We start from the raw sequence: 26,473 nt of genomic DNA on the forward strand, positions 1-26,473 counted from the left end.
GTGCGCGTTCCGCCCCAGTTCCCGCTCTCCCGGCTCCCGGGTACACACTACGCGCCGGAGTCGCGAAGCCCCAGGCCCCGGGTCCAAGACCCGCGCGCGCCAGGCAGAAGGGCGGGAGGGCGACGTCGCGGCGCGCCCCGCCCCTCCTCGGCGTGGCCCGCGGGCGCGCGCACGCACGCAGTCGCGGGGGCGCACGGCGCGGGGGCGCGCAGGGCCGGGCCGGCACGGCGGCGGGCACGCGCGCGGCTCCGGGAGGCGGCGGCGGCGGAAGCGGCGAGGGCGGCGGGCGTCCGGCTCTGAGGAGGTGGAAGCAGCGGCGGCGGCTCGGGACTGGGCTCGGCTGGCAGGAGCGAGGATCGGGGCGCCGAGCCGAGCGCCGATCCCCTGGCTGGACCACCCGCCCGCCGCCCAGACGCCTGGGCCGCGGAGTTTGTGTCCCGGCTCGGACCCCGGCGCCCAGCCCGGAGCCGTAACCTTGAGGCGGCGGCGGCGGGGCCGGGCCGGGCCGGGCCGGGGGGCGGCGGCGCTGGATCCGCGGCTGCCCGATCGTTGGCGGGAGATGTCGAACCCCGGGACGCGCAGGAACGGCTCCAGCATCAAGATCCGTCTGACAGGTACGGCTGGCGGGAGGCCCACCCGCCCCTCGGGCGCCCCCTCGACCCCCGCACGGCCCCGGAATTCCCCGCAGGGCGCCCTTGGAAGTGGCCCTCCCCCACGCCGGCCGTTGTCCCAGGACCTCGTCACCCCCCTCGGCGTGTGCCCCTCGCTTCTCCCTCCCGGCCCCGCCCCCTCGCCTCTCCCCGGCCCCGCCCCCTCGCCGGTCGCCCCCTCCGCTCCCCTCGCTCTCCCACACCTGCCCCCGGCCGCTCCGGCCCCGCCCCCTCGCGCTCCCCTTCTGCTCGCCACCGCCGTCGTCGCCCCCTCCATCCTTCCCCTTGCTTCCCTTTCTCTCCCCCAGCAGCCTGCCCGCTTCCCCCTGCTGCCCCCACCTGCCCCTCGCTTCTCCCCTCTGGTCCCGACCCTCGCTTCCCACTACCTTTCCATCCTCTCCTTTGCCTCCCTTCCTCTTCCCCAACCTGCCCTTCCACTTGGCCCCGCTGGTGCCCCTCACCGCTTCTCTTCCCCTTCCAGCCTGTCTTGCGCTCCCCCCGCGCCGCCTCGCTTCCCCCCACCTCCTTCTCGCCCCCTCCTCTGCTCCATCCTTCGCTTCCCTTTCCCCCAGCCTCCTTCCTTCTGCCTCCCTGGCCCCGCCCCCTCACTTTCCCTAGGCCACGCCCCTCGTGCCTACCTAGCCCCGCCCCCGCTTATCTCCCAGCCCCGCCCCCTCGCTGTCTCGCGGCCTCCACCCTTTTCCTTCAGACCCGAATTCCTCGAGCCTGTGTAGTAGCGAGCGTCACCCAGTCGGTTCTCCTCGCTTCTCCGGTGGTCCAGCTCTCTTCAGTCTAGCTCACTTCCGTCTTCCCTCGGGCCGGGCCACTAGCTGCTGTCCACTGTGCTTCTTCAGTTCTTGGTTTTCTGTCTCGCACTTCGCGGTCACCCCGACTCCACAACCTTGAGCCCCTGTTGGGCGCGATCCCCCTCCCACACACTGGAGGCTGTGGCAGCTGCACCGGCGCAGGCTCCTTGATTCACTCCCATTTAGTCTTCAATGAAATGCCCGTGTTTCCTAGGTGGCTCTGTAGTGCCACCTTCAAGGGTGAGCGCCAATCTCTGCTGTGGGCCTGCGACGTGGTGGTTTGGGTGCGTGGAGATTCCAGCTTTCTGCTACCGCAGATTCTGGACCGACCTGCAGCCTCATCTTCCCTCCTCGCTCCCCTCTGTACTAGCTGCTGCCTGGTCTCCAGTTCAACCCCCAGGGCTTGCCCGTTGAAATTCATCCCTAAGGCTGGATTGTAGTGTTGCAGATAAGGTTCTGCTTTGGGACTTTCCAAACTCGAATTTTTTCAACTTGAGAAGGAAATAAAAAGTTCATGCTAATGCCTGTCCGGGATTTTTTCCTGGATTTTTCTGTTCAGTAGCCAGTCTGTTGAGGACTTCAAAGTCGGGGTCTGGTCAGGTTCTTTCAAAGACAAGGATGTGAGGATTTTGAAATTTTATCGCACATGCAGAGCCATAAAGTCATTGGTTAAAAAAATCTGTGAAAATTGGTAATTTTTTTCAAACTGAAATTTACTTTGAAAGTCTGTAGCTGTTGAGTGATCTGTTTTCTTTTAAGAAACGTGTTATTTTTGTATAAAGAGATCAGATAATGATTTGAACCTTATCCCAGACCCTGGTTTTGTAAAGTGACAGGTATATCCTCCTGATCTCTGCTTCTGGAGAAACCTACACCTTTTACACCAGAGCAGACGCTTCCCACAGGTAGATACTGTATATACATAGTTACTTTTGTGTTTACATTAAATCACATTTTTTTGACATTGTAACACTGACAACATTGGTTCTGATTTATAATGTAACCTGCAATTGACCTCTGATTGTTTTCAGTTTTCTTGTTAAAAGCGGAAGTATCTGATTTGGGGAGTTTAGTAGAAATGAGCTGAATGTTTTAGAAGGAATAGGTTTTAATTAAGGTATTTGTGTCAGGTGGATATGTATATTAACCAATCTTAGTTGACTGATCTGGGTCTTTTCCTTGTGAAAGGGAGAATTTAGTTAGTTTAGATGGTATGGATGAAGGAATGCTTTAGAGTTTGGGTAGCCTTTGATATGGAAGGATCAGGTGATAAGTGTTCTTTCAGAAACACTTTTTCCCTTTCCCCCACTTAAGAGGATCTGAGTGTGATCATTCTTACAAGAGTATAGTGGTAATTGTATTCACGTGTGATGCCAGTAGTTGCTTAAATGTGTTGAAGATAAGACAGGTTTGGCCTTATCTTTAAGGGAAATTTAAAACATTGGGTTTTAAACATCTTTCAAAAGTTGAATACTTTTGTTATAGGTTTTCAGAATTTATTTTCAAATTTAATATTTGAAAAAAAATCATTTAAAGTGAGCAATATTGTAGTTAGTTAATGACTAACTAATTAACTAATGTAATACAAAGAGAATAAAATCAGTCAGATGCCGGGTGCACTCCTGGAATCCCAATGGCTTGGGAGACTGAGGCAGGAGGATCGTGAGTTCAAAGCCAGCCTCAGCAAAAGTGAGACGCTAAGTAACTCAGTGAGACCCTATCTCTAAATAAAATACAAAGTAGGGCTGGGGATGTGGCTCAGTGGTTGAGTTCATCCCTGATACAAAAACCAAAACCAAAAAACAAAATTATGGAAGTTATTAAAGAACATTTATTTAGTGTATGGAGTTCACAATTGTGTTTGGTGAACAGAGCATTAGATTTAGATTAGGAGACTTGGACTGGTTAGATCTATCATTAACTGCATGATATGGAACAAATTATTTAACCTGTCTTCGTCTCAGTTTCCTCATTTATCAAATGAGATTTGAACTCCATTATTACATTCTTTGATCCTCTTTCTTGCAGGATGTACCAGTTTGGCTACTCACTTATTTTTAAGCTGTTGGATGTGTATGCTTTCTGTTGTTCTCGGTCCTGATATTTAGGAGTTTGTGTTGAAGCACGGCACTTTCTGTTTGATTTATGCCTCACATTAATTTTATGTATTGATTACATTTATGCTTTTTTCCCTTTCTTCCTATGGGACCCTTTTTGTTTTGAAAACTATTGGGCAATATGGCAAACTGCCTTGGAAATCTGGTCTAAACAGTAGAAGAATGAGTTTTCATATTTAAAGTAATTTAATGAATGTGGTATTTTAGTAGGAAAATAGTTTTTAAATAATTTCATTATGTTTGGGGGCATAATATGTGCAAAATCAAGTGATCGCTGTTAAAAAGTATTACCTTGCAGACATCTTGCCAGTTTACTGGCAAATCAAACACTTTCGGAAACATTTTCATTTGAAATTCAAGCAGGATTTGCAAAAACTTTGTTCTTATGTGGTATACAAATGAATCCCAGATACATTATTTGCACCACTTTGGGTAAAAGAATGGAATTTTGAGTTCTAAGGTTCCACAGTGCTTTTCAAAAAAATTAAATTTTATTCTGATGTTAACCAGTTGGTTGAAATACCAAATATCTAAACTTTTTTTTTTTTTTTTGCACTTTTATGCCTTGAAATACTGTCAGAATTCCTTCTGTATTTATGTCTTTTGGAGTGTGACTATATATTGTGAAAAGAAAAATTCTAATTCCAAGTAGAGGGAGGGGAACGAGTATTCATTGGTAGTATATGGAAATACAAGAATGTTTTAAAGTTGGAACATATGTGATATAAGGCGACTTGTGTTTGGCATTTGGATTTTGCATCTTGGAGTGAAACAGTTGTTAGTAATAGCTGTTAAACTTTGATTTGATCGATAACAGTTGGCCTAATTGATTCAAAATAGTTAAGTGTCTCTTAAGAAAGATTAAAAAAAACTTTTAAGAGTATCAATTGCTCCAGCAAAGAACCTCACTTAATAAGGCACACAGAACTTTATTTCAGTAACTGTGATAAGATGGACTGAGTGGTCTGGTTAGGTTTTAGCTGAGCTCTGCACCACAATTTACTTGACATTTCCCTGAGTTTGCCTCAAAGTTAGTAGGGTACAGGCAAGGCATTTCTTTGTGCTGAATTATCTAAACTTATAGGATAGGTTAGATCAAATGTTCCTGCAGAGTTTACTTTTATATTTTAAAAGGAATCAATGACAAGTTCTGTCATTGATTTTGTGAGTTAACAACCTTTGTGGATTTGTGGGTGGTTTTTTTGTGTGGTTGGGTGTGTTGTTGTTGTTTTTTTTTTCCTTTTGGTACCAGGGATTGAACCCAGAGGCACTTAACCACTAAACTATATCCCCAGCCCTTTTTATTTTTTGAGAGAGGATTCACAAAGTTGCCCATTCTGGCCTTGAACTTGGGATTTTCCTGACTCATACACCTGAGTTTCTGGGATTGCAGGCATGAGCCACCAATGCTGGGGTAAAACCTTTCGTATACTTTATTTCTACCTTTATTTAAAAAGTAGTTCTGATCCATCAAATTACTCCAGGTTTGTTTGTCAAAGTCCAAAACTTGTATTTTTGCAACCATAAAAGTTGTTTCTTGAGTGTTAGATTTCTCCTTCTCTTCCATGAATTTCTTCTCTTCCATGAGTTTTCATTTTCTTGGTTCAGTGGAGGAGAGGTTCTGGTGGCTGGGTTACTTATGGAGTAGTTTCTTATGAATTGAGAGAGAGAGAGAGAGAGAGAGAGAAAGAGAGAGAGGTGGGGGGAGCAATATCCATATTTCAACATTAGTTCAATGATCCAGTTAACTAGACTGGTTTGTAACCCATTTGTGGGCACCACTTAAATGCTAAAAACAGCCAAATCGTGCATTTTATTAAGTAGTTGCCAAAACTCAGATGGATGAAATATTACCATATCTTCCCAGTGCTCTCATGTTCTGGTGGGGAACCTTAACTTTGGGATTCTTACTTGGATCAAATTTTTGTAATTCAAAATCATTTTAGAGCCTAAATATTTTTAAACAAAGAATTTTTTAAAATCTGTTTTTGTTACGGAGCAACTTAAACCACTGCTTAGCTTATTGTTTGGTAAGTGAATTTTATCAAGAGAAACCCCTCAATTTAAATTTGATTGCTGTCCACAGCACACTCTCTGGCTCTTTCCCGAGCTGACTAGTTCCTAAGGTCATTGTAGTTAAAGGAGAGCGGTGGAGCTGTGTTGTAAAAACAAAAGCACACAGCCATGTGGATCGGCATATCTTTTAAAAATGTTAGAATGACTGTTGTGTCTACAGATGCAATTTAACCCATTTGGATATTTAAGCTAAATGGAATGTTGTTTCCACATTTCTAGATTAACGGGAAGAAAACCTTTTATTGTTTTAAAACAAGGCTTAAGTAATGTATAATCAATGCGTCTGGTGCTGCGCCCCGCTCTGCAATTCCAGCTGTGTGCACCTCCATTGCAGCTGAAAGGAATTCTAATTGGCTGAGGAATGTCGGCAACATCATGTATCACTGAGCATGAACCTATTCTGCTGGCTGCCGGCTGATGCATTTCAGATGTTTTAAGCTCCTGAATCCAAGTTGGAGGTTGCCTTCAGGAGCCTGGAGGAGAATGTTGCGAAGCTTCAGTTGTAGATGGCAGCCCTCTTTCTTTGTATGTTGAGCATCCCTGAGTGTTCTGAAGGCCATGGTGCTTTCTGGTGGCCAAACATAGGCTGGGGAATCAGAGCCTAACTCACAGAATACCTCAATGAAGAAAGGGGGTGTGTAGAATTACAATCTTTTCATGACTCAGTTTTCCTCTCTGTAATTTGAGGTATCTGCCTTTTTTATAACACGTAAGACCCGATAAAGATGGATTTAACATTTTAATGAGCACTTATGAATTATTTATGAAATAGCACAGTGTGAACACCAGTCATAGATTGGTGTTTTATATACATACATATATATATATATACATATATATATATATATATTTTTTTTTTCCCCCCCCCGGTACTGGGATTAAACCCAGGGACACTTAACTACTGAGCCACATTCCAGCCCTTTTTTATACTTTTTACTTAGAGACAGGGTCTTACTGAGTTACTTAGGGCTTCACTAAGTTGCTGAGGCTGACTTTGAATTCTCAGTCCTCCTGCCTCAGCCTCCCCAGCTGTTGGGATTACAGGCCTGTGCCACCACGCCTGGAAGATTGTTGTGATTTCTTATGTCTAAACAACCATGTAAATGATGGGGCTAAAGCTGTGCTTGGATACTAAAGAAAACTGATGGAACCGATTGATAGATAAGCATGGGAAGATAAGACTCAGAAATGAATTGTTAAATTTAACGTTTTCAGAAACTTCTATAGAGAAATAGTTACCAGCTAAAGCTAGCATCATCTTTAATGGTGAAACCTTGGAAGCATTCCTGTTAAAACCAGGAGCAAGGAGGTAATCTAACAATCAGAATTATTATTAACTAGAGAAAGACTTCAGAAAGCAGGAAACTGAACTGTTATGATTTGCAGATGATATGGTTATATATCTTTGAAAAAACCCAAAAGATCAGCTGAAAACTGTTATAAACAATAAATAATTTTAATCAAGTAGCTGGATAGAAAATTTCTTATGCTAAAAATAGAATGAAATATGTATGCAAAGGTAAACTAGGAAAAATAAATTGTAATCTGAAGAAAATGAAAGTCTGGTATTCTTAATATATAAAAAGCTTTTAAAAATCAATTTGAAAAAGGGCAAGTGACCTGATAAAGAATATAGACACTTCACAGAAAAGAAAAAGTGGATTTCAAACTTGTGAAAAGACATTTTCTTTTATTAAGAATTATAATTTTTAATAATGTCTCTAGTCATATTAAATGAAATATACATTTTTAAATTAAGAGTGAATCTGTTCTTCATGTAGCAGATGGGCAGACCCGAGAGTTTGAAATATTTTCTATGATAAGGGTATGGAAAAGTAACCTTTTTACATTGTTGGTTTAGAATGCAAACTTACCCAGTAAGTGCTATCAGATAAGAAACCTGTGTATCCTTTGATCTAGTAATTCTGCCCCAAGGCTTTTTTCTTGCAGGTATATTTATACATTTATTTAATATCACATGGCAACATGTTTGCAGCATTGTTTGAAATTACAAAAGACTGAAATCAATCATCAATCAATAAGAACTAGTTACATCAATACAGAACTAGTTACATAAATTATCATGTATCCCCAAGGACGCATAGCTGTTCAAAAGCATAAGATAGTGCTTTAATTGTGATGTGGAATATTCTCTAAGATATATTACTGAGTGGAAAATAAGATTCATGAGTGGATTGTATACTTACTATATGAGATATAATTTATATATATGTACTATATATATAAAATACATCTCAAATAGTATTTTCAGTATACTTAGTATACTCAAATAGTATATTATAAATATGTTACATATATATAAATTTATAAACGTTTGTATAGGACATCACTGGAAGGATACTGTTGAAAATATTGACCATGGTTGGGCGTGGCAATGCACACCCGTAATCTAGCTACTCTGGTGGCTGAGGCAGGAGGATTGAGAATCACAAGTTCTAAGGCCAACCTGGGCAACTGTAAGACCTTGTCTTGAAAAATAAAAAGGAACCAGCTGCAGCGGTGCATGCCTGTCATTCCATATACTCTGGAGACTGAAGCAGGAAGATCAAGGATCACAAGTTTGAGGTCAGCCTCAATAACTTAGCCAGACTCTGTCTCAAACTTAAAAAAAGGATGCAGCTCAGTGATAAAGTGCCCCTGGGTTCAATCCCTATCACCAAAAAAATAAAAAGGGCTGGGGATGAGATTCAGTATTCAGTCCCCAGTGCCACAAAGCAAAACAAAAACAAAACTCAAAATCATTAAAAATAAAAAAGAATCTACTCTTAAGAAGAGTTTTTTTTTTTTTTTTTTTGCACCCGCCCCATCTTAAGAAGAGTTTTGTAGAGCAACTAGCACATTAATTGCCAGTAGTAATCGTTGTACAATGTGGGTGTTCTGAAAATTCAAAATAATTGTGTCAAATGTATTTTAAAGGCCAAAGTATTGTACTAGTGTATTCATGTTTCCAGGTGTGACCTCACCAGGAAGGCTTCTGGGTTTTGCAGAGTAAAATACTTTGTACACTTGTCTTATAGCTCTGGAATGTTTCCATAGAATGTATTTATTCTGATACTCTGAACAACCCTGTCCCACCAAAGAAGCTGTTCTAGAGTTTTGGAATAAGCCTAAATTATTCTTTCCAGATCCAGAAATTTAGAACTCCTTAAACCTAGTTCACATAGTGAGTTTTTTTGAGAAACTGGGGTCTTGATTCTGAATACTCATGCTATTTTATGTAACTTATTTAAAATGTCATTTGGGGTTACCTCTGACTAAAGTTTTGTAAAATAACCTTATCTCTAAAGTGAACATAAAAATGCAAACTTACACAAGCTGGTAGTAATAATTTAGTATTTTCCCAAGTATTTATAAACAGTATGTTTGCTCTGAACTTCTTTAAGGACTTGTTTTTAATTTTAGCAGTGCCTGAAAAGGAAATTTTGATATCTGATTCTAGAAAAGTAGAAAAAGTGATAATTCCATGTAATATATTGCATAACCACCCCGCTTAGATCTGTCGGATGAAAAAGTCCAAAGTGTCACCCAATTGTATTTCTGAGTGTATTACCTCCCAATTATATATTTAAGAATTATTTGGTGCTTGTTGGTACACGCCAGTGATACTAATGTCTTAGATCTGTTTCATAGTTTCCAAAGGGTTCTCACAGACAATTCCTCTTTTGAGCCAAGACATCACGCCAAGCTCAAAAAAAAAGCCTTTTTTTTTTTTTTTTGTATGCATTTTATTTCTAGGTTAAAAAATAGCACACAATTTGTTTTATTCTCTAAAAACAGATTGTACAGGAGAGAAAAGGATGTTCTCTTGTCCTAAATGGAAAACCATCTCTTGTGCAGGTACAAAATACTCAGAGGCACCCTTAAATTCATATGCTAAGTCTACTCATGGGACATTGATTTAACTCATCTTAGGCTGTAGTGAAGGTAATTCGCACTTACAAAATTGGCAAGTTTTTTTTTCTGTTTTGTTTTGCTTTAGGTCAGGTAGCCTTTTCTCCCCCCTGTAATTATGCAAGATTGGAAACTTGACATTCTCCTCCCTGGTAGATGTTCTAAGCTTAACACTCTTAGTAGTCAACTTAAGCTAACATGTCCAAACAGCCTTCCTGACCTTCCCCTCCGAAGTCTTCCTCCCCTCTTTATTTAATCTACCCACTTGCTCAAATAAAAAAATCAGGACCCTCGTCATCCATCATGTCTCTTTTGCCCTAAGTCGTCTTGTTCCTGTCTCCAGTGCCTATCTGGACTTTGTCTCTCTTCATGCCTGTTTCACCATCCCAGTTCAAGCATCCTCAACTCTTGCTCAGACAGCCACATCTTGCCCTGTTTTATTTAGTTATCACTTATAACCTAAACCATCCTGCTGGGGTGTTATTTTCCATTTCAAAGATGTTGAAAGATTGCTTGTGAAAGTCCTTGAAGATGGAGGGAGATTTGCTGCTAACCTTGCTTTTTCTCTGGGCTGGTGGAACCCCCTTCACTTACCTCCAGCTACAGCTCTGGGGAGGTTGACCTGTCATCTCTGTCAGGTTAAAGAGGTGCTCTGATGACTTAGAGATGGCCAAAGACAAGTTGAACGGTGTCCAAGACTGCTTTGTGGAGTGGTGAGAGAGACCAGGAAACCAGACTGAAGACTTCTGCTGGAAAGAGTTGAAAAACACTTCTAGAACACATCGTGCTCTCAGACACAACAGCATGCGGTTTCCTCGGCTTGGCTCATGATTTTATCCCTCACCCGAGTCTCAAGGGTCTTTGACCCTCCTCTGCTTCATCTTAAGTGTCACCACATGTCACTTAGACCACAAACTTTGCTATTCTTCTTGATTCCCTTGTTCCCTAGAAGTTGTCCCTGTCCCTCTTAAACCCTGCCTAGATCTTTCTGCTTTTCCCCATCTTCATTATCACTCCTGGTCCTAGGCATTATTCCACTCACTTGGATGCCTATAATAGTTTCCTAATGGTCTTTGTGCTTCTGTGTGTTGAAATGTCACTTATCTACACAAAAGGGCAGTGAACAGAGTGTTGAAATTTTATAAACTGAACTTACCTGTGTAACTAGCATCTAGATCAGCAGTTCTTAGGTGGGGGTTTTGCATCCCCCCCGGGACATTTAGCAATGTCTGGAACACATTTTTGTTTGTCATGACTTCGTGGGTGCTTCTGTCTCTACAGCATAGAGACCAGAGATGCTGCCCAAATGTTCTCCAGTGCAGACCCCCAAAGAATTATCCAGTTCAGAATGTCAGTAGTGATGAAAAAAACTGGATGTAGATCAAGAATGATTATATGATTACTAGTACCAGGAATGTTTCCACAATACTGTGCTTCCCGGTTTCTGTGCCCTCAGTCCCTAAAGATAATCACTATCCTGACTTGTAACAACCTGATTTTGAACTTCATATTAATGGAATCATACTATATGCAGTCTTTTTATTCAACATTGTGAGATTTGCATGTATTGGTGTGTGTGGTTATAGATATTTATCCACTTTGCTGTTCAGTTTTCTGATGTGTGAATATACCATATAGTTTATAACTTTACCTGCTGACGGGTAACTGGGTACTTTCTAGTTTTGACTTTTATGAGTACTGTTGTTAGGAATGTCTATATATATATATATAAAAATATATATATATATATATATATTTATATATATATATATAATATTCTTTTTAGTTGTCAGTGAACCTTTATTTTATTTATTTATACGTGGTACTGAGAATTGAACCCATGGCTCACACATGCTAGGCAAGCGCTCTACCACTGAGCCACAACCCCAGCTACCGTGTGTATATCTTTTGGATAGTATTTGTATATATTTCTGTTGGGTATATACTTAGAATTGCTGAGTAGGAATAGAGTGAGCGAGCATATGTTCAACTTTAGCAAAACTTGCCAAACACTTTCCCAAAGTGCTGGTACCAAGTTACCAGCAGCATAGGAGAGTTCTGGTTACCCCAGATCTGTTTCACTCTTGTGTGTGTGTGTGTGTGTGTGTGTTTTTTTTTAATCTTTTTCAGTTTAACCCTTTCAGTGGTTGTCACTTGGTATCACACTGTAGTTCTGCTTCTACTTTATTGCATTTTATTCTGCAATCTATACTTTAAATGGAAGCCTTAGGAATCTTTTCTTCTCCTCTGCCTCCTTTTTAAATAAACACCTTATATTTGGCTGAGTATGATGGTGCAAACTGATAATCCCAGTGACTTGGGAGGCTGAGGCAGGAGGATCTCAAGTTCAAGACTATCCTCAGCCACTTAGGAAGACCGTCTCAAAAAATAAATAAAGCCAAAGATCTGGGGATATAACTCAGTGGTAAAGCATCCCTGGGTTCATCCTCAGTACCTTACCCCACAAAACAAACAAACAAACAAAAAAACCAAAAAACCCACAACATATATTTGAAGTAATTATAACCTCACAGGAGATTTGGAATGAAATGTACAGGGAAGGTCTGTGCGTCCTCATCTCAGCCTCTCTTAATTTATTTTTGCTCCTGTTTTGAACATCTTGTATACCCATGGCATCATATCAAAACCAGGAGATTGACAATCACTATCAGTACAGTCCACAGAGGTTCTTCAGATTCTACCAGTTGTATGTGCAGTGTGTGTAGCTTTCTGTGCAGTATTTAAAAAAAAAATTGTTTTTAGATGTTGATGGACCTGTATTTTATTCACTTATTTATATGCGGTGCTGAGGATCGAACCCAGTGCCTCACATGTGCTAGGCAAGCGCTCTACCACTGAGCCACAACCCCAGCCCTGTGCAGTTTTATCACATATGCAGATTCATGTAGCCACAACCACAATGAAGACTCAGAACTGTACCGCCACCACCACTGCAAGGGTCCTTGTCACTCTCCCTTTACAGCCACACCCCCTTTCCTGGCTGCAACCAGTAATCTATTCACCTGCTCAGAATCTTTTCAGAGCATAAGTCAGATCATGCTATATTCCCTTTCTTAAAGCCTCCTGTGGGAGCCCCTCAGAATAGAATCAGACTCCCTGTGCGATCCTGCGGGCTGTCCCCTCTGTGCCTCTCTGCTTTACTCTGCAGGCACAGCCACCCTGCTCCTAAAGCAAGGCAAGCTTATTCCTGCTTTAGGGTCGTGCATGAATTATTCCTTTTTATCCCCTTTGGTGAAATGCTCCAATGCTCCTCTTGACTTTGTTTTTTAGCTTCTTGTCACTCATATGCCAACCTAAGTGTCCTCACCCTTCACAAAGTCACTTGTACATTCTTATGTAGCCTGTGTGCAGGGCATTTATCACTTCATGGTATTTTTCTGGTTGTTCATCCATCTGGCTGTCCAGTCAGTTTTATTTTCTGTCTCTGCTCCTATTGTGTAAATTCTATGGAGCTGGGATCTCCTTGTCTTCTTTATTCCTGTGTCCCTGCTAAATACTGCTTGGTACCTGGTGGAGTTCATAAACACTAGTTGACTGAAAGAATTGACGGCCTTCTTAATGAGCGGGTTCCTTGGCCACCACTAATAGTTATCTGTCAGTAGGTCACTTTTTTTTGTTATTTAAAAAAACTTTTTAATGTGTTCTTTTTAGTTATACATGACAGTATAGTGTTTTTTGATATATCATACATACATGGAGTCTAACTTCCCATTCTTGTGGTTGTACATGATGCATTACACTAGTTGTGTATTCATACATTAACATAGGAAGGGATGTCTGATTCATTCTACTGTCTCCCCGATTCCCATTCCCCTTCCCTTCCCTCACTCCCCTTTGTCTAACCCCCCCACCCCACTTCCCACCATTGTGAGTCAGTATCCCTGCCAATTGGAGAGAACATTTGGCCTTTGGTTTTTTGGGATTGGCTTATTTCACTTAGTATGCTAGTGTCCAGGTCTATCCAATTACTGGCAGATGACATAATTTCATTCTTCTTTATGGCTGAGTAATATTCCATTGTGTATAAGTCCCGCATTTTCTTTATCTATTCACGTGTTGAAGGGCAAGTAGGTCACTTCTTGATGTGCTTTAGGGGCTTAGGGGCTGGGCAATCACAAGTTGTCCTCAGCCAGGCTTGGGGTTTCTTTGGCTTTGTGATGCCTAAAATCCTAGTCTACTTTCTTCTAGGCAGCCGGGCAGTTCCAGGGCTTGAACTGAAGCCTGACATTTTCTTAAGTTTCACTTTTACTCAACTTCATTGCCTTTGGTTTCCTGACCTCTTCCTCAGGGCTGTGGGAACTCACATGGATGCTGGGACATCACTCATTTCCCCCTTGCCTGATTTTCCTTCTCCTGTCTCCTTCTGGGTTCTTCTAAGTGCTGCGAAGTAGGCACATCTCCAAAGGGGCATTTCATCATCTTGAATCTCTCCTATGAAGTTCCATAATGTGCCTTGTCATCTCCGTTCGCATTAGGCACCAATCTGGTTGTCTGTTTCTCAGATTAAAAACAGAAAGTTCTTCTGCCGGGTTAGAGGAATTCATTGACTTTGAAAATGCCTCCTCTCTGCAGCTGATTGCTCATTTTTAGTTCTCCTTTCATTTACAGTGTTGCCTTTTTATTATTTTTAAAAAGCAAGATACTTTCAGATTTAAGCAGCAAACAGCCTAAATTGGCTCAAAAAAGAGAATTTTTTTCCAATTAATTAAATTAAAAATCGTAAAGTGGATCCGGTGGCATGGTGAGGGCCTGGCTCCTCTCCATTTCCTGGTGTTGTGACCTCAGAACCATTGTTGACCATCTCTTGCCCCTGTGCTCAGGTGGTGGCCAGTGGCTCCCATGACTATTTGCTTCTTACTTTAGAGCCAGCAAAAAAAGTAGGAGAGTTTCAAGATGATGAAATGCCCTGTTGGAGATGTGCCTACTGCTCAGCCCAGTCTTGAGTCGAAGCCCTGGAATTGTATCCTCTTGTCTGATTGGCCTAATTCAGGTCAAGTTGTGTCTCTAAATTAACTGCCGTGGCTACCGACAGGATGTGCTGGCTGGACAGTTGGGGTCCATCTTGGGATCCCAGTAATGGGGTTAGTCCCACCCAAAATGCAGGATGGGAACACTTGGGGGGACTGGACGGTGGATGCTGGGAAGGCAAGCAACAGAAAACTAGATAACATCAATTGTTTTCTTTTGGAAGTTATTACATTAGCTTTGGGTATGCTAGTGTAAGGATGGTAAAGCTACCATTTATTTTGAAAAAGAAGCCCGTCATATTCTTAGTAGTACGAAGTAAAACATGTATTTTTGTAAAAATGCCAAGTATTTTTGCCAGGGGTTGGGAGTGGTACTTCTATTTGTGAACCTACCCCAGTAAATTTAACTGTTGCTTGGTGTTGTAGAATGTTCCTGGATTATTGTATAGTGTTGTTTTACTTGGTACTATTTTAATACTAAGTCTTCAATAAAATTCAGGTACAGATTGTAGGAATATATTCTACTTTATTTTCCTAGAGATCATAGGGCGTTTTAAAAAAAAGAACAATATATGTATATTTATTGTTTGTAAATTGAACTCAGAATGTATAGAAAGAGAAAAGTAATTTGGTTTTTATGCAAAAATATAATTTTTTAAAAGGCAAATGATTATCAATCCTTTGCTATAATAAATGCTTAGAATTAATGTCTGTTCTTGATATTTGGAGCCCTGTATTTTCACTTTTATATTAAAAAAAAAAAAAAAAAGGTGCTTATAAGACTCTTGGCGGAGGTTTGAATCCTGGCCCTGGGCAGTGATCGGCTGTCTCAGACCCCAAACTCTTTCCTCTGTGGAGTCAGCGAGGTGGGTGGCCCACGGCTGGGTTGGAGCCAGCCTGAGTCTTGAGACAAGTGACTGCCTTTCTTAGTTTCCTTGGCTATAAAAAGGGGGGAAATGATTGGAACCACTTCAGAGTGTTTCTGTGGGTATAAATGAGATAATCTACACTCACTGTCTGGGACATTGTATCAGCTAATATTAACATCGTCTTACTTCAGTGACTCTCAGATGACTTTGCCTGAAAGTCGCATCATTGTTTAGTGTACCACTAAAAGAGAAACACCAGTAACTACATTATGGGATTCACTCAATGATTTCAGAGATGTTAGAACATGAAAAAAATGTGTCTTAGAATCCACGAGATATGAGGTGATGGCTGCCTCTTACTTGAAAGGCCTGGAAATTGTTTGTATACTCACAAATTAATGCCATGTGTCTTTGTTTTAAACATCACACAGTGTGATCTAAAGTTTCTTCATTTTTTTGTTTTGTCCGAAACTTACATTGGATTCGGCCATGTGTTTTGCAATTTTGGAAATTTAATCATCACTAATTCACTCTGTAGGTTTAAATGATGGATTACAAGACCCAAGATAGACTGGGCAACTTTGCTTATTTGCTTTTCTTCAGTGAGTTTGGAAAAATATGAGCAATGTTTTTGGAAGTCATTACTATGGGTTGGATAGATCTGTTTGGAAGCTAAAGGCGGGTTAAATGGCGGTGTCCATAACCTTTAGAATAGCAGTTATTGGCAGAGAGCCTGCCCAGGAAAATACCCTAGATACACCCAGTTTAGAAAGCATTATATTGATATTTGAAAGCAATGTGGGGTAGTTGATTTTCCACTAAAATTTAAATGTGGACAGTATATTGTAGCGCTTGAGTGATAGTCACAGGCAGTTTAAGTGCCAACTTGGTGGAGTAGAGAGTTGCTATGTAATATGCTTAGCATAACTGTAGAAGTAAAACCCTGAAGATATTATATAACCAAGATAGAGCACGGCTTCTCTTAGGGGCCTGTTTAGAATGTCATAAATGGGTGGTATACACCTATCTTTTTTTGTAAGGTCTGTTTTTCTGTATTAATATTGCAGTGAATTATAGAAGTCTTTTTGGGAACTTGACCTGTTTGCTTATTGCATTATTTATGGTTCGCCTCATCCATTGAATGTTGGCGGGATTCTACTTTTGTATAAGACAGCCATGCAAAAGGAACAGATGTACCGTTGGGTTACCTTGTCGTGAGCTCCAGGATCTGCTCCCTGGCACATCTAGCTCATGAAATACCTGAATATTATTTGAGAATGTCAGTTTTAATTTTGTAAAAGACTGTATTCCAGTGCATTCCATGTTTTATTATATTCTGAAATAGCAGTGTTTTCTTTTTGGAAACCTAAGAGGGTCTATTTACTGTATTCTGTACAGGGTTGAGCTTAACAGTACCAAAAATACCTTTATGTTTTAGAAAAAGAGTTTTGTTTTGGAAATGGTACCTAAATTGAAATAAAAGAAACATTATTCTGCAACGGAGACAGTAAATCAACTGAAGTGTTTCTTGCGTCACCTGCATAGTGGTCCTGTTGATGTTTAGAGTAAACAGAGGCCAGTCTGTGACCTCGCAGCAAGACTTTACAGAAGGACGTGGTCATGCCAGTGCGACTCTGTCTGTTCAGTTTCAAGCAGGATGAGTCAAGGATTCAGTCTTTCCTCTACTAGAATAGATTGGACTTTTTTCAGAAAAGAAAAACTCATTAATTTGAAGTGCACACCTCATAGCTTAACATTTATTTTAGCTACTGTTTTAAAATAGATAATGCATGCATGTGATATAAAAGGATATCCATTAAAAGTAAGTCTCCCTTCCTCCCTGAGCCTCGTCAGCCAGCCAGCCAGCCTTCAGAGAAGCAGCTGTTCTCACATGGCTTTACTCCTTTCCTCTGTGTTCTTCCAGAGATTTTCTGTGCTCCCTCCCTCCTTCCCTCCCTAAGACATTTGATAGCGCACCTGTGCACTGGTGTGTACCTTGCTTTCCCCATAGTATAGATCAGGGATCTCTCCATTTTCCAACCACCTGGGCTGCCCCTGTGGCAGGGACATTCATGATGTCTCCACACTCTTCACCTCTTCCCAGGTGACTTGTCCCACTTCAGGCTGGGGGCATTAAGGGTCTCCACTCTGCCATGGGAGCCCCCAGAAGCTGTGTGCCCTGTGATGGAACCTCCATCAGCCTGGGTCCCTGAATGGTTATATGTTGCTGAGGATGTCCTTCCTCCCTGTCCCTCTCAGACCCACCCTGTACAGGTAGTTACAGCAAGGAATAAGCCCCTTTTAATTTATTTCCATATCATCTCAGCCTTTCCTAATTGATATAGTCTGTGTTTTTTTAACTACTGTGAAGTGCATAACATTTTGAATGAAACCCAGATTATCTGATAGTTTATTAAAGAACAAAAAAACAACTAATTAAAGAACAATAATTTTAATAAACAAATACCAGATATAATGCATTTTACCCCAAAATGTTATTGCACAAATAGATATATATAGTTTTTAAAGAGATTTCTTATTGAAAAAATGCAAAGGAGAGATAAGTATTATTTTAATGAGACTGATTCTTTTAACATTGCCCATAATTTTTGTATTGAACTTTGGTAATAATTATCGAGTCAAGTTATTTATAAAGTATGATAAACACCAAAGCTGTATACACTATCTATACTCATTACTGTGATATAGAATATAATAATTAGCATCACAGGATGCAAAGAGTTTTTTAAAAAAAGTCTCTACCAGGAGTCTCACAGGGCATAAGAAGACAGTCACTAGAAACAGTTAAGTGACATTAAAAGTGCCAGATTGAAAGGTGAATTCCTTGTGGATCTATGAAGTCTGACTACGTGGGAGGCCTAATTCAAAAGGCTCTGGAAAGATCTGGATGGGCAGAAGGATTGTGCAATAACCTATGACAAAGACCAAGCAGAGCAAGAGGGTGACAGAATTCTGTAAAAGTGACAGCAGGTAGAGCAAACAGAGGTCACATGGCTTCTGGGATGGGCTCAGGGTTCTGGGCTGGAGTGTGGTAGCAGAGGGGAGCATGGGAGATGGGAGCAGGAGGTGAGGAAATCAGTTCTGACCTGTACAGTAAAGGGTCATTTTTTCAAGCCCAGCGGGCAGCACATGATCCAGTGAGCAAGTAGCAAGTAGGCAGAGGGTGGGGGCTGGAGGCCAGTGACTGGAGGTTCAATCCTGGCCTTGCCACCTTCTAACTGTATAAAGTGCCAGGAAGGGTACAGAGGGACAGTGCTTAGAGGGTACTAGTGTTGGGGACTGCTGTGACTGCCACTGCTGCTACTTCCAAAGGACTATGGAAACAGCGCTCTAATGAGGGAATAAATTAGTTCCTCTCACAAAGTGGTGAGTGTTGTGTTACGGTGCTTGTGCAGTAGACTTTCTTTCCAGGGTGTTTAACAAGGACTCCTTTATTGGGGCTAAGTTAGACTGAATGGCTTATGAAGATTCTTAAAAACAAAAACAAACAAAAAACAAAACAAAACACCAACATTTATCAAATAAAGCTGCCTGGCAAGTGGTATCCTGGCTGTAATGAAAGACACAGAGACTGGATGAAGGAAATAGTTACAAAAGTAACATCAGATCCCTTTTGGCCCTTGAAAAACCATTCCATCTAGAGATGATGAGGAGCGTCTGCAAGCAAATTCAATGTTAAGGACTCATGATGCTGCGTATCCAGATACAGTGCAGTGGACACTCCCGGGAAGTGCAGTTATTGGCTTATTCTAACTTGCTTTCTTAAAACATTCTGAGAAGTACTAATTGGAGCCCAGCTAGTTGATGGGAAGTTGGTATTTGTGTGACGATTTCCCTGCGTCTTTTGACACTGGTCCTCTTTCCATTTACTGTGGGCAAGGGAGGTCAAAGCTGAAGTGTGCAGGAGGGAAGTGGTCAGCGAGGAGACAGGTCCTGTGGCAGCCCCAGCCTGCTTCCCTGGATCACTGAAGCTGGAACTATGCAGCCTTCACACCCAAAGCTTGGAGCTTCTCCCCAAAGATTCCAGAATCAGATGCTGTCACGGGCTAGCTTTAACCCTTTGGGATTGGGACATAAATCTTTTGAATGCCCCTTCTGTCCTTTGGTCCTTTCTATGGAAATGAGGTCAGGTTGGCAAACTACACCATAGCTGGCTAGAGGACTGGTTTTCCATTGCAACTAACTTTGGTTCCATTCCAGCTTTGCTCCTGGTAGCTGGGTGACTTTGGACAATTATAATAAAGGTTTTTTGCCAATCTTAAAGCCTTTAGTATTTGCCAGGCAGGAAGTATGCTAAGCACTTTCCACGATTTGTCTTTCCTCTTCTCAGTAAACTCATGTGGTAGGTACTGTCTGCGTTCCCATTTTGGAGACGTGCAGTGCACTGGAGTTAGCAACCCAGTTCCACCAGATTCTAGTGGCATTGGGCAGATCGAAGCCTCAGACAATCGCCACCTCATTGGCCTGGATGAAGTAACTCAGCACCCAGCTGATGCCAGGGCCGGGTAGTGGCTAGCTTGCCAAGTCTTCACTGACAGTATTTTGTAAGTAGACTTACGTTGAACTGCTTTGTGAAGTCACTTGGCTTCCTAGCTTATAAGTTAAAGTAAAAAGCGCTTCTGAATCTTTTGTCTTTTTCATCTCCAAATTAAACTCTCATCATCACAAAGTTTGGAGCTCCCATGACCTTCCCAGGAAGCACATCAATCCAAGCGTTGTGCATAGAGGAAATGATTTTGGCTTAATGGGGACAGAGAAGAGTAAGAATATAAAAGGAAAATAGAATATTTGTTCTCCCCAAACTTCCACCCTCTTTTCCAATCTTTGTTTTCTTATTGCCACTTAAAACTTGACCTACACCCTTATTGATTTTTTATTAAAAAATCAGAATAAACTTTCCTTTATTATTACTCATTGCATCTATTTTTGAAATGTTATTTTGTAATTATAGTTCACTAAAAAAATAAAGTTTCAGTGACTTCTCAGAGTTTGAAAATTCTTGGTTCAGCCCTGCTCTGGGTTACTGTTTGACCTGTTCCTTAGGCGCTTCCCTGTGAAAGAACTTTGCTTTGTATTTGATTGAGACTGGTGGTGATGGTTGTGACTTTGAGAAAGAGCAGTTTGTAGTTCTGCTTCATCAGCCTGTGAACCCATGAACCAAGTTTAGGAGAGAATTTATGAGTATAGATCATTGCTGGATCTTGGAGACATTTTGAATGGTATCCAAATACAACACTAGTAGTTGTCTAGGAGACACCAGAGAAATGATGTGAAATTGTGATTATGTAAAAAAATGCTTGGCGGTATAGTTGATGTCAGTTGAATTGAGTCAGCCTTCAAGGACACTTAACCTTTCAAAAACATCTAAAATCAGATTCTTCTGGTATTTTTTTCTCCTGTCCAACATCATTTGTTGCTATTGGCTTCAAGCAGCTCCTGAGGTGGCGCAGTGAAGGTAACCCACACATTGGCAGAGGATGGACTCCTGGTGTCCCCCTGGCACCTCTGATTCCTGGGTGGAGTCCTTTGGGCACTTTCCGACCAATGACTTTCCACAGCATTTGAGGATCTTGTCTTGGGTGTGGCGCTATGATTTTATCTCTCAGCAATGAATGCTCCAGGAGGTTTGAGTGGAAACAAACAAACAAACAAACAAAAAAACCCTGCCAAACCACCTGTCAAACAGTTAGAAAAGAGACCTCTTGGGATAGGGCAGACAAAGTGGTCTAAGAGCTGAAGCATTTCCTGGACCAAGTGTCTCTTAAGGCTGAGCTTTACTTCCAAACTAAGCTTGAGCAGAATCTGGGAATGTTTCCCAGCTGACTGGGGGTGGGAAGGAAAGGAGAATGCAAATCTTCAAGAACAGAGAAAATATCACTGTCTCCTACTTTTATTTATTTCTCTACTTATTTATGTATTTTGTTGTTATAGGGGATCAAACCCAGAGCGCTTTACCACTAAGCTATACCACCAGCCCTTTTTATTTTTTATTTCGAGGAATGGTCTGAGTTGCCCAGGCTGGCATCGAACTTATGATCCTCTTGCCTCAGCCCCCTGGGATTACAGGTGAATCTGAATCTAGCTCTCTTCTTTTTATCTTCTCTAAATTATCTGCTATCATCTGTATACAGATGTAACCTGCAAAATAGAAGCTGCTTTGAAGTAGGAGAGAGCTACTAAATGTTCATTTTAAAATGATATGTAAATATTTACATTTTATTTTGGAAATGGAACACTGGATGCAATTAGCTTTTAAATGGACCGACCATACTGTTCAAGATTTAAAAAAAAACATAGAATATAGCTTTATCTTCCTCTTGTCATTAATCTTAAGTCACACCCGTTTTTTGCTATGACCCTTATTCTCTCTGAGTTCACGATCTGCATCGACATATCTGGGAAGAACAGGGTGTGTGGAAAGAGCAGGTAGGCAGCTGGTTTCCTCTCACTCCTGACTCAGTGTTAGGGAACTCCACTTCCCACCACGTGTCGCTTCCTGATTATGCCTTCGCTGACATCCTGGTACACCAAGTTCATTGCTCTTTTCAAGTCTTATAAGGATGATCTGCCTTCCTCAGTTCACTCATCGTTCCCTGAAAGCTTTTGTTGATCCTTTGTACCCTTTATTGGGAATTAAGATGTTGGTGATGCCAGAAGAAAATTTCTTTGGGCTGAAGAGTGCCAGCTTCACTTCCTCAGCGATGACACATTTATATGTATTTTAAAGTTGCCCCCATCCCCCGCCACACTGCTGCGCAAACGGGTTCCCTAGCTACAGAGGTTGGCATGGGTGGTGAAAGACTTTAATCTAAATTTAGATTCTCTTCAGAGGTTTCGCAGAATACTTCCTCAAATTAAGTCTCAGGCTGGAATAACTGCTGCTTAGCAGGGCTTCCAGTTTGGTTATTTTTTTATTTTCTGGCTCGAGACCTAAGAAGACAGGGCAGGAAGGCTGACTCTTCCCCCAAGTCTCTTGGGGAGGTCCTACTATTGACAGAATTGCTGGGAGCTTCTCGAAAGAATCTTTAGATTAGGAGAGAGGATTTGGTGGTGATCTGAGAGGAGTAGAAACAATCCAAGTCTGAGGGAGTGTGGGCGAAGCTAGTCACTTTGTTTGGGTGATGTTGTCAGATTGTAGGTTGGAATGGGAGTGGTAGGACTTCCTTTGGTCTGACACCTGTAAGTGTACCTGGAGACTTAAACCCATGCGTTTAAGTTTTAGAGACAGTACTACAGTTGGAAGATCTTCAAAGTCAAGAGTTGAAAATGAGTGTTGGACCATAATCATGGGTATCTTATACAATCTTTTCCTTGCATCATAGAAACAGTGTTTTCAGGTTGCTTTCAATATGGAGGACTTGCTTGCCTATCAGGGAGTGCTGGGGAGATCTGAAGTGGATGGAGGCAGAAAGGAGGTAGGGGCAGTTTTCCTGCCCCTCGAGAGACGTGGGTCTGTGGACTGCCTGCTGGGGACCCTTGTAGCTGGTCATACCTGTTGTCACTCAAACAGCCTTTTAGTCTCTAGCTTTTACACTGTTTACATAATCTTACATTGGGGAAATGCCTAATCAGATTCTTAAAAATCATTCCAGTGTCCATCACTGTTAGTTAAACACACAGAGACTCTCAGTTCCAGTGTTTTTCCCCCAGCATGGGTCAATAACCTTCCCATGAGCAAATTTTCATTATATAACTACCCCTCTCCTTAAATATTTACTCTTTTTAAAAAGGTTAATTTGTTTTTTGGGGAAAGGTAATATATACACAGCACAGCATTGAAACTGTACAAGATGGGATGTTTGGAAAGGAAGTCTCTTCACACTGGCCCTGGCCTTCCAGCTCTCCCCAGAGGCAACCCGCTACTTCCCCAACCCCTCCCCTTTTTAAGGGAGAGTGAACTATGTACAATTCTGTACCTTGCTTTTTTCACTCAATATATCTTGGAGATCTTCCCATATCAGTATAAAGGAGCTGTCTCATTTTTCAAACATTGAGATAAAATTCATGCACCATAAAATTCACTGTATAATTAATCCAGTGGCTTGTAGTGCATTCCCAGTGTAGTCTAGCCACCTCTACCATCTAACTCTAGTGCGTTTTCATCACCCCAAAAGAAACCTAATACACCTCAAGCAGTCATTCTCCATTCCCCCAACCCTGACCTTGGCAACGACTGACCTTTCTGTCCTATAGATTGACCTATTCTGAACATTTCATAAAAATGGAATCTCATAGTATGTGGCATTTTGTGTCTGGCTGCTTTGACCTGGCATAATATTTTTAAGATTCATTCATATTGTAATATGCATCGGTATTTAACTCCTTAATTTTTTTTTTTTTTTTTTTTAAATTTAGCAATTGGGGATGGTGTGCAGGACTTTGCCCTCCCACCCACCCCATGAACTACACCTCAGCTCCTGTGCTTCATTGCTTTTATGAATGACTAGTTACACGGATAGACCACATTTTGTTATCCACTCATCTACTAACATTTAGGTTGTTTCCCACTTTTTGACTAAAATATATAATGCTGCCATGAACATTCATGGGCAAGTTTTCATATGAACTTATGTTTGCATTGCTCTTGGGGATGTACCTAGGAACAGAAATACTGGATCATATGGAATTGGATGTTTAAATTTGGGAAATTTCCAAACTTCTCCACAGGGGCTGCATCATTTTACCATCCCCCTAGCAAGTTACAAGTGTTTCAGTTTTCCCATATCCTACCCAACACTTTTCTATCATTTGGATTTTGTTTTGTTTTCTTTTCAGTTATTACTATAGCTATCCTAATGGGCATGAAGTGGTATCTTATGATTTTGATTTGTTTTCTCTGTGACTGCTAAGGATGTTTTCACATGTCTATTGGTCATTTGTGTATCTTCTTTAGAGAAATGACAATTGATTGAGCTGTCTTTTTTTTTTTTTTTTTTTTTTTGGCGGGGGTATTGGGTATTGAACTCAGGAACCACATCCCCAGCCCTTTGTCGCATTTTCTTTAGAGACAGGGTCTCACTGAGTTGCTTAGTGCCTTGCTATTGCTGTGCTTTGAACTCAAGATCCTCCTGCCTCAGCCTCCCAAGCCGCTGGGATTACAGGCGTGCACCACTGCGCCCTGCTTGAGCTTTTTGTTGTTTTTATATCTTGATACCAAACCCTTATGAGACTTATCATTTCCAAATACCTTCTCCCATTCTGTGGGTTGTCTTCTTGCTTTCTTTTCTTTTCTTTTGGTACCAGGGATTGAACCCAGGGGTGCTTAACTACTGAACTACATCCCCAGCCCTTTTTTATATTTTATATTTTATTTAGAGACACTGGGTTACTGAAGGCCTTGCTAAGTTGCTGAGGCTGGCTTTGAACTCACAGTGCTCCTGCCTCAGCCTTCTGAGTCACTGGGATTACAGTGACATTGCACCTGGCTAATAGTGCCCTTTGATGCATAAAAGTTTTTAATTTTGATGAAGTTCTTAATTTTAAAAAATTGTTGTTGTGCTTTTGGTACTATATTGAGAAAAAATAATTATTTACTCAAAGTAATAAATAACTTGGTCTTGTCTTCTAAGAGTTATAGTTCTTAGGTTTTTAGTTCTTAACTTAGGTTTAATGTGGATTTTTCCTTTATTAATGTGATATATTACATTGATTTTGTGTGTGTGTGTGTGTGTGTGTGTGTGTGTGTGTATGTTTGTGGTTCTGGGTATTGAACCCAGGGCCTTGTGCATGCGAGGCAAGTACTCTACCGGCTGAGCTGTATCCCCAGCCCTCATGATTGATTTTTGTGTATTGAACCATCCTTGCATTCCTGGGATAAATCCCTTGGTCATAGAGTATAATACTTTTAATGTAGTGCTATATTCAATTTGTTGGTATTTCACTGAGGATTATTTATTATATTCATAAAGGATATTGTGCTGCAATATCTTTTTCTGACTTTTATGTTAAGGTGATACTGGCTTTCCAGAATGAGTTAGGAAGTTATTTCTTCCTCCTTTATTTCTGGAAGAGTTTATGAAGGATTTTTTGTTAATTTTTAAAACATGTTCGATAAAATGTAAAGCCATCTAGTCCTGGAACTTTCTTTTTTGGAAGTTTTTTGGTTACTGAATTGTTGTTTTACGTGTTTTAGGTCTGTTCAGGTTTGCACATTCTTCTTGAGTCAGTTGTGGTAGTGTGTATGCTTCTCAGAATTTGCTCTTTTCATCTAGGTTACCTAATTTGTTGTGTTAGGATTGTTCTTCATGTTTTCTTACATCTCTTTATTTTTGTAAGGTCAGTAGTAATGCCTCCATGTTTGTTCTTTATTTATTTGGGACTTCTTTTTAGTTTGCCCTTTTGGTTGATCTTTTCAAAGAACCAACTTTTGGTTTTGTTGATTCTTTCTGTTCCTGTTTTATTCTCTAATTCACTTATCTCTACCCTACACTGAATTATTTCTTCCTCACACTTGCTTCAGGACCGTGTGCTAGCTTTCCACTGCCTTGGAAACAACTGACAAGTTGCTGTTGCTGATGAGAACAACTTAGAGGAGGGAAGATTTATTTTGGCTCATGGTCAGGGGTTGACTCCACTGTCAGCTGGCTCAATGGAGCTCTTTGGGCCTGAGGTGAGGCAGAACATCATGGCAGAAGGGCTTGGTGGAGGGAAAGTACTCAGCTCATGGCAGCTGGGAAGGAGAGAGAGAGGGAAGAAGGGAGGGAGAGGCAGGCCAGAGAGAAGATAAACCCTTCCAGGTCATGCCTCCAGAGGCCTGCTTTCACCAGCTAGGTCCCACTTCCCGGTACTCCATTCAGTCATTTGGTGGATTAACCCATCAATGAGCTCAGAGCCCTCATGAGCTATCATTACCTAAAAGCCCCACCTCTGAACCTTACTACACTGGGGACCATGCTTTTTTGGGGCATATTTCTAAACAGACAGTTTCTGTTCATTTCCTCCTCCTGTTAATCAGGCTTTGCAAATGGCGTGTGTGTGTGTGTGTGTGTGTGTGTGTGTGTGTGTGTGTGTGTATCTATCTATCTGTGTGTCTGT

The 26,473-nt window shown here is 41.4% G+C and overlaps 1 protein-coding gene across 3 annotated transcripts in view; it reads left to right on the top strand.

The window, feature by feature from the left end:
* The first annotated feature begins 236 nt into the window (after window positions 1-236).
* Window positions 237-26,473, top strand: part of Smurf1 (SMAD specific E3 ubiquitin protein ligase 1) — a 96,185-nt gene continuing 69,948 nt past the window's right edge. For all 3 annotated transcript variants that reach the window (XM_047533289.1, XM_047533290.1, XM_047533291.1), the window contains exon 1: window positions 237-614. In XM_047533289.1, coding sequence (XP_047389245.1) covers window positions 560-614 — 55 coding nt within the window. In that variant the 5' untranslated portion in view covers window positions 237-559. The remainder of the gene's footprint in view (window positions 615-26,473) is intronic.

This window comes from Sciurus carolinensis, chromosome 18, assembly GCF_902686445.1.
Source record: "Sciurus carolinensis chromosome 18, mSciCar1.2, whole genome shotgun sequence".
In the NCBI taxonomy this organism is placed as follows: domain Eukaryota; kingdom Metazoa; phylum Chordata; class Mammalia; order Rodentia; family Sciuridae; genus Sciurus; species Sciurus carolinensis.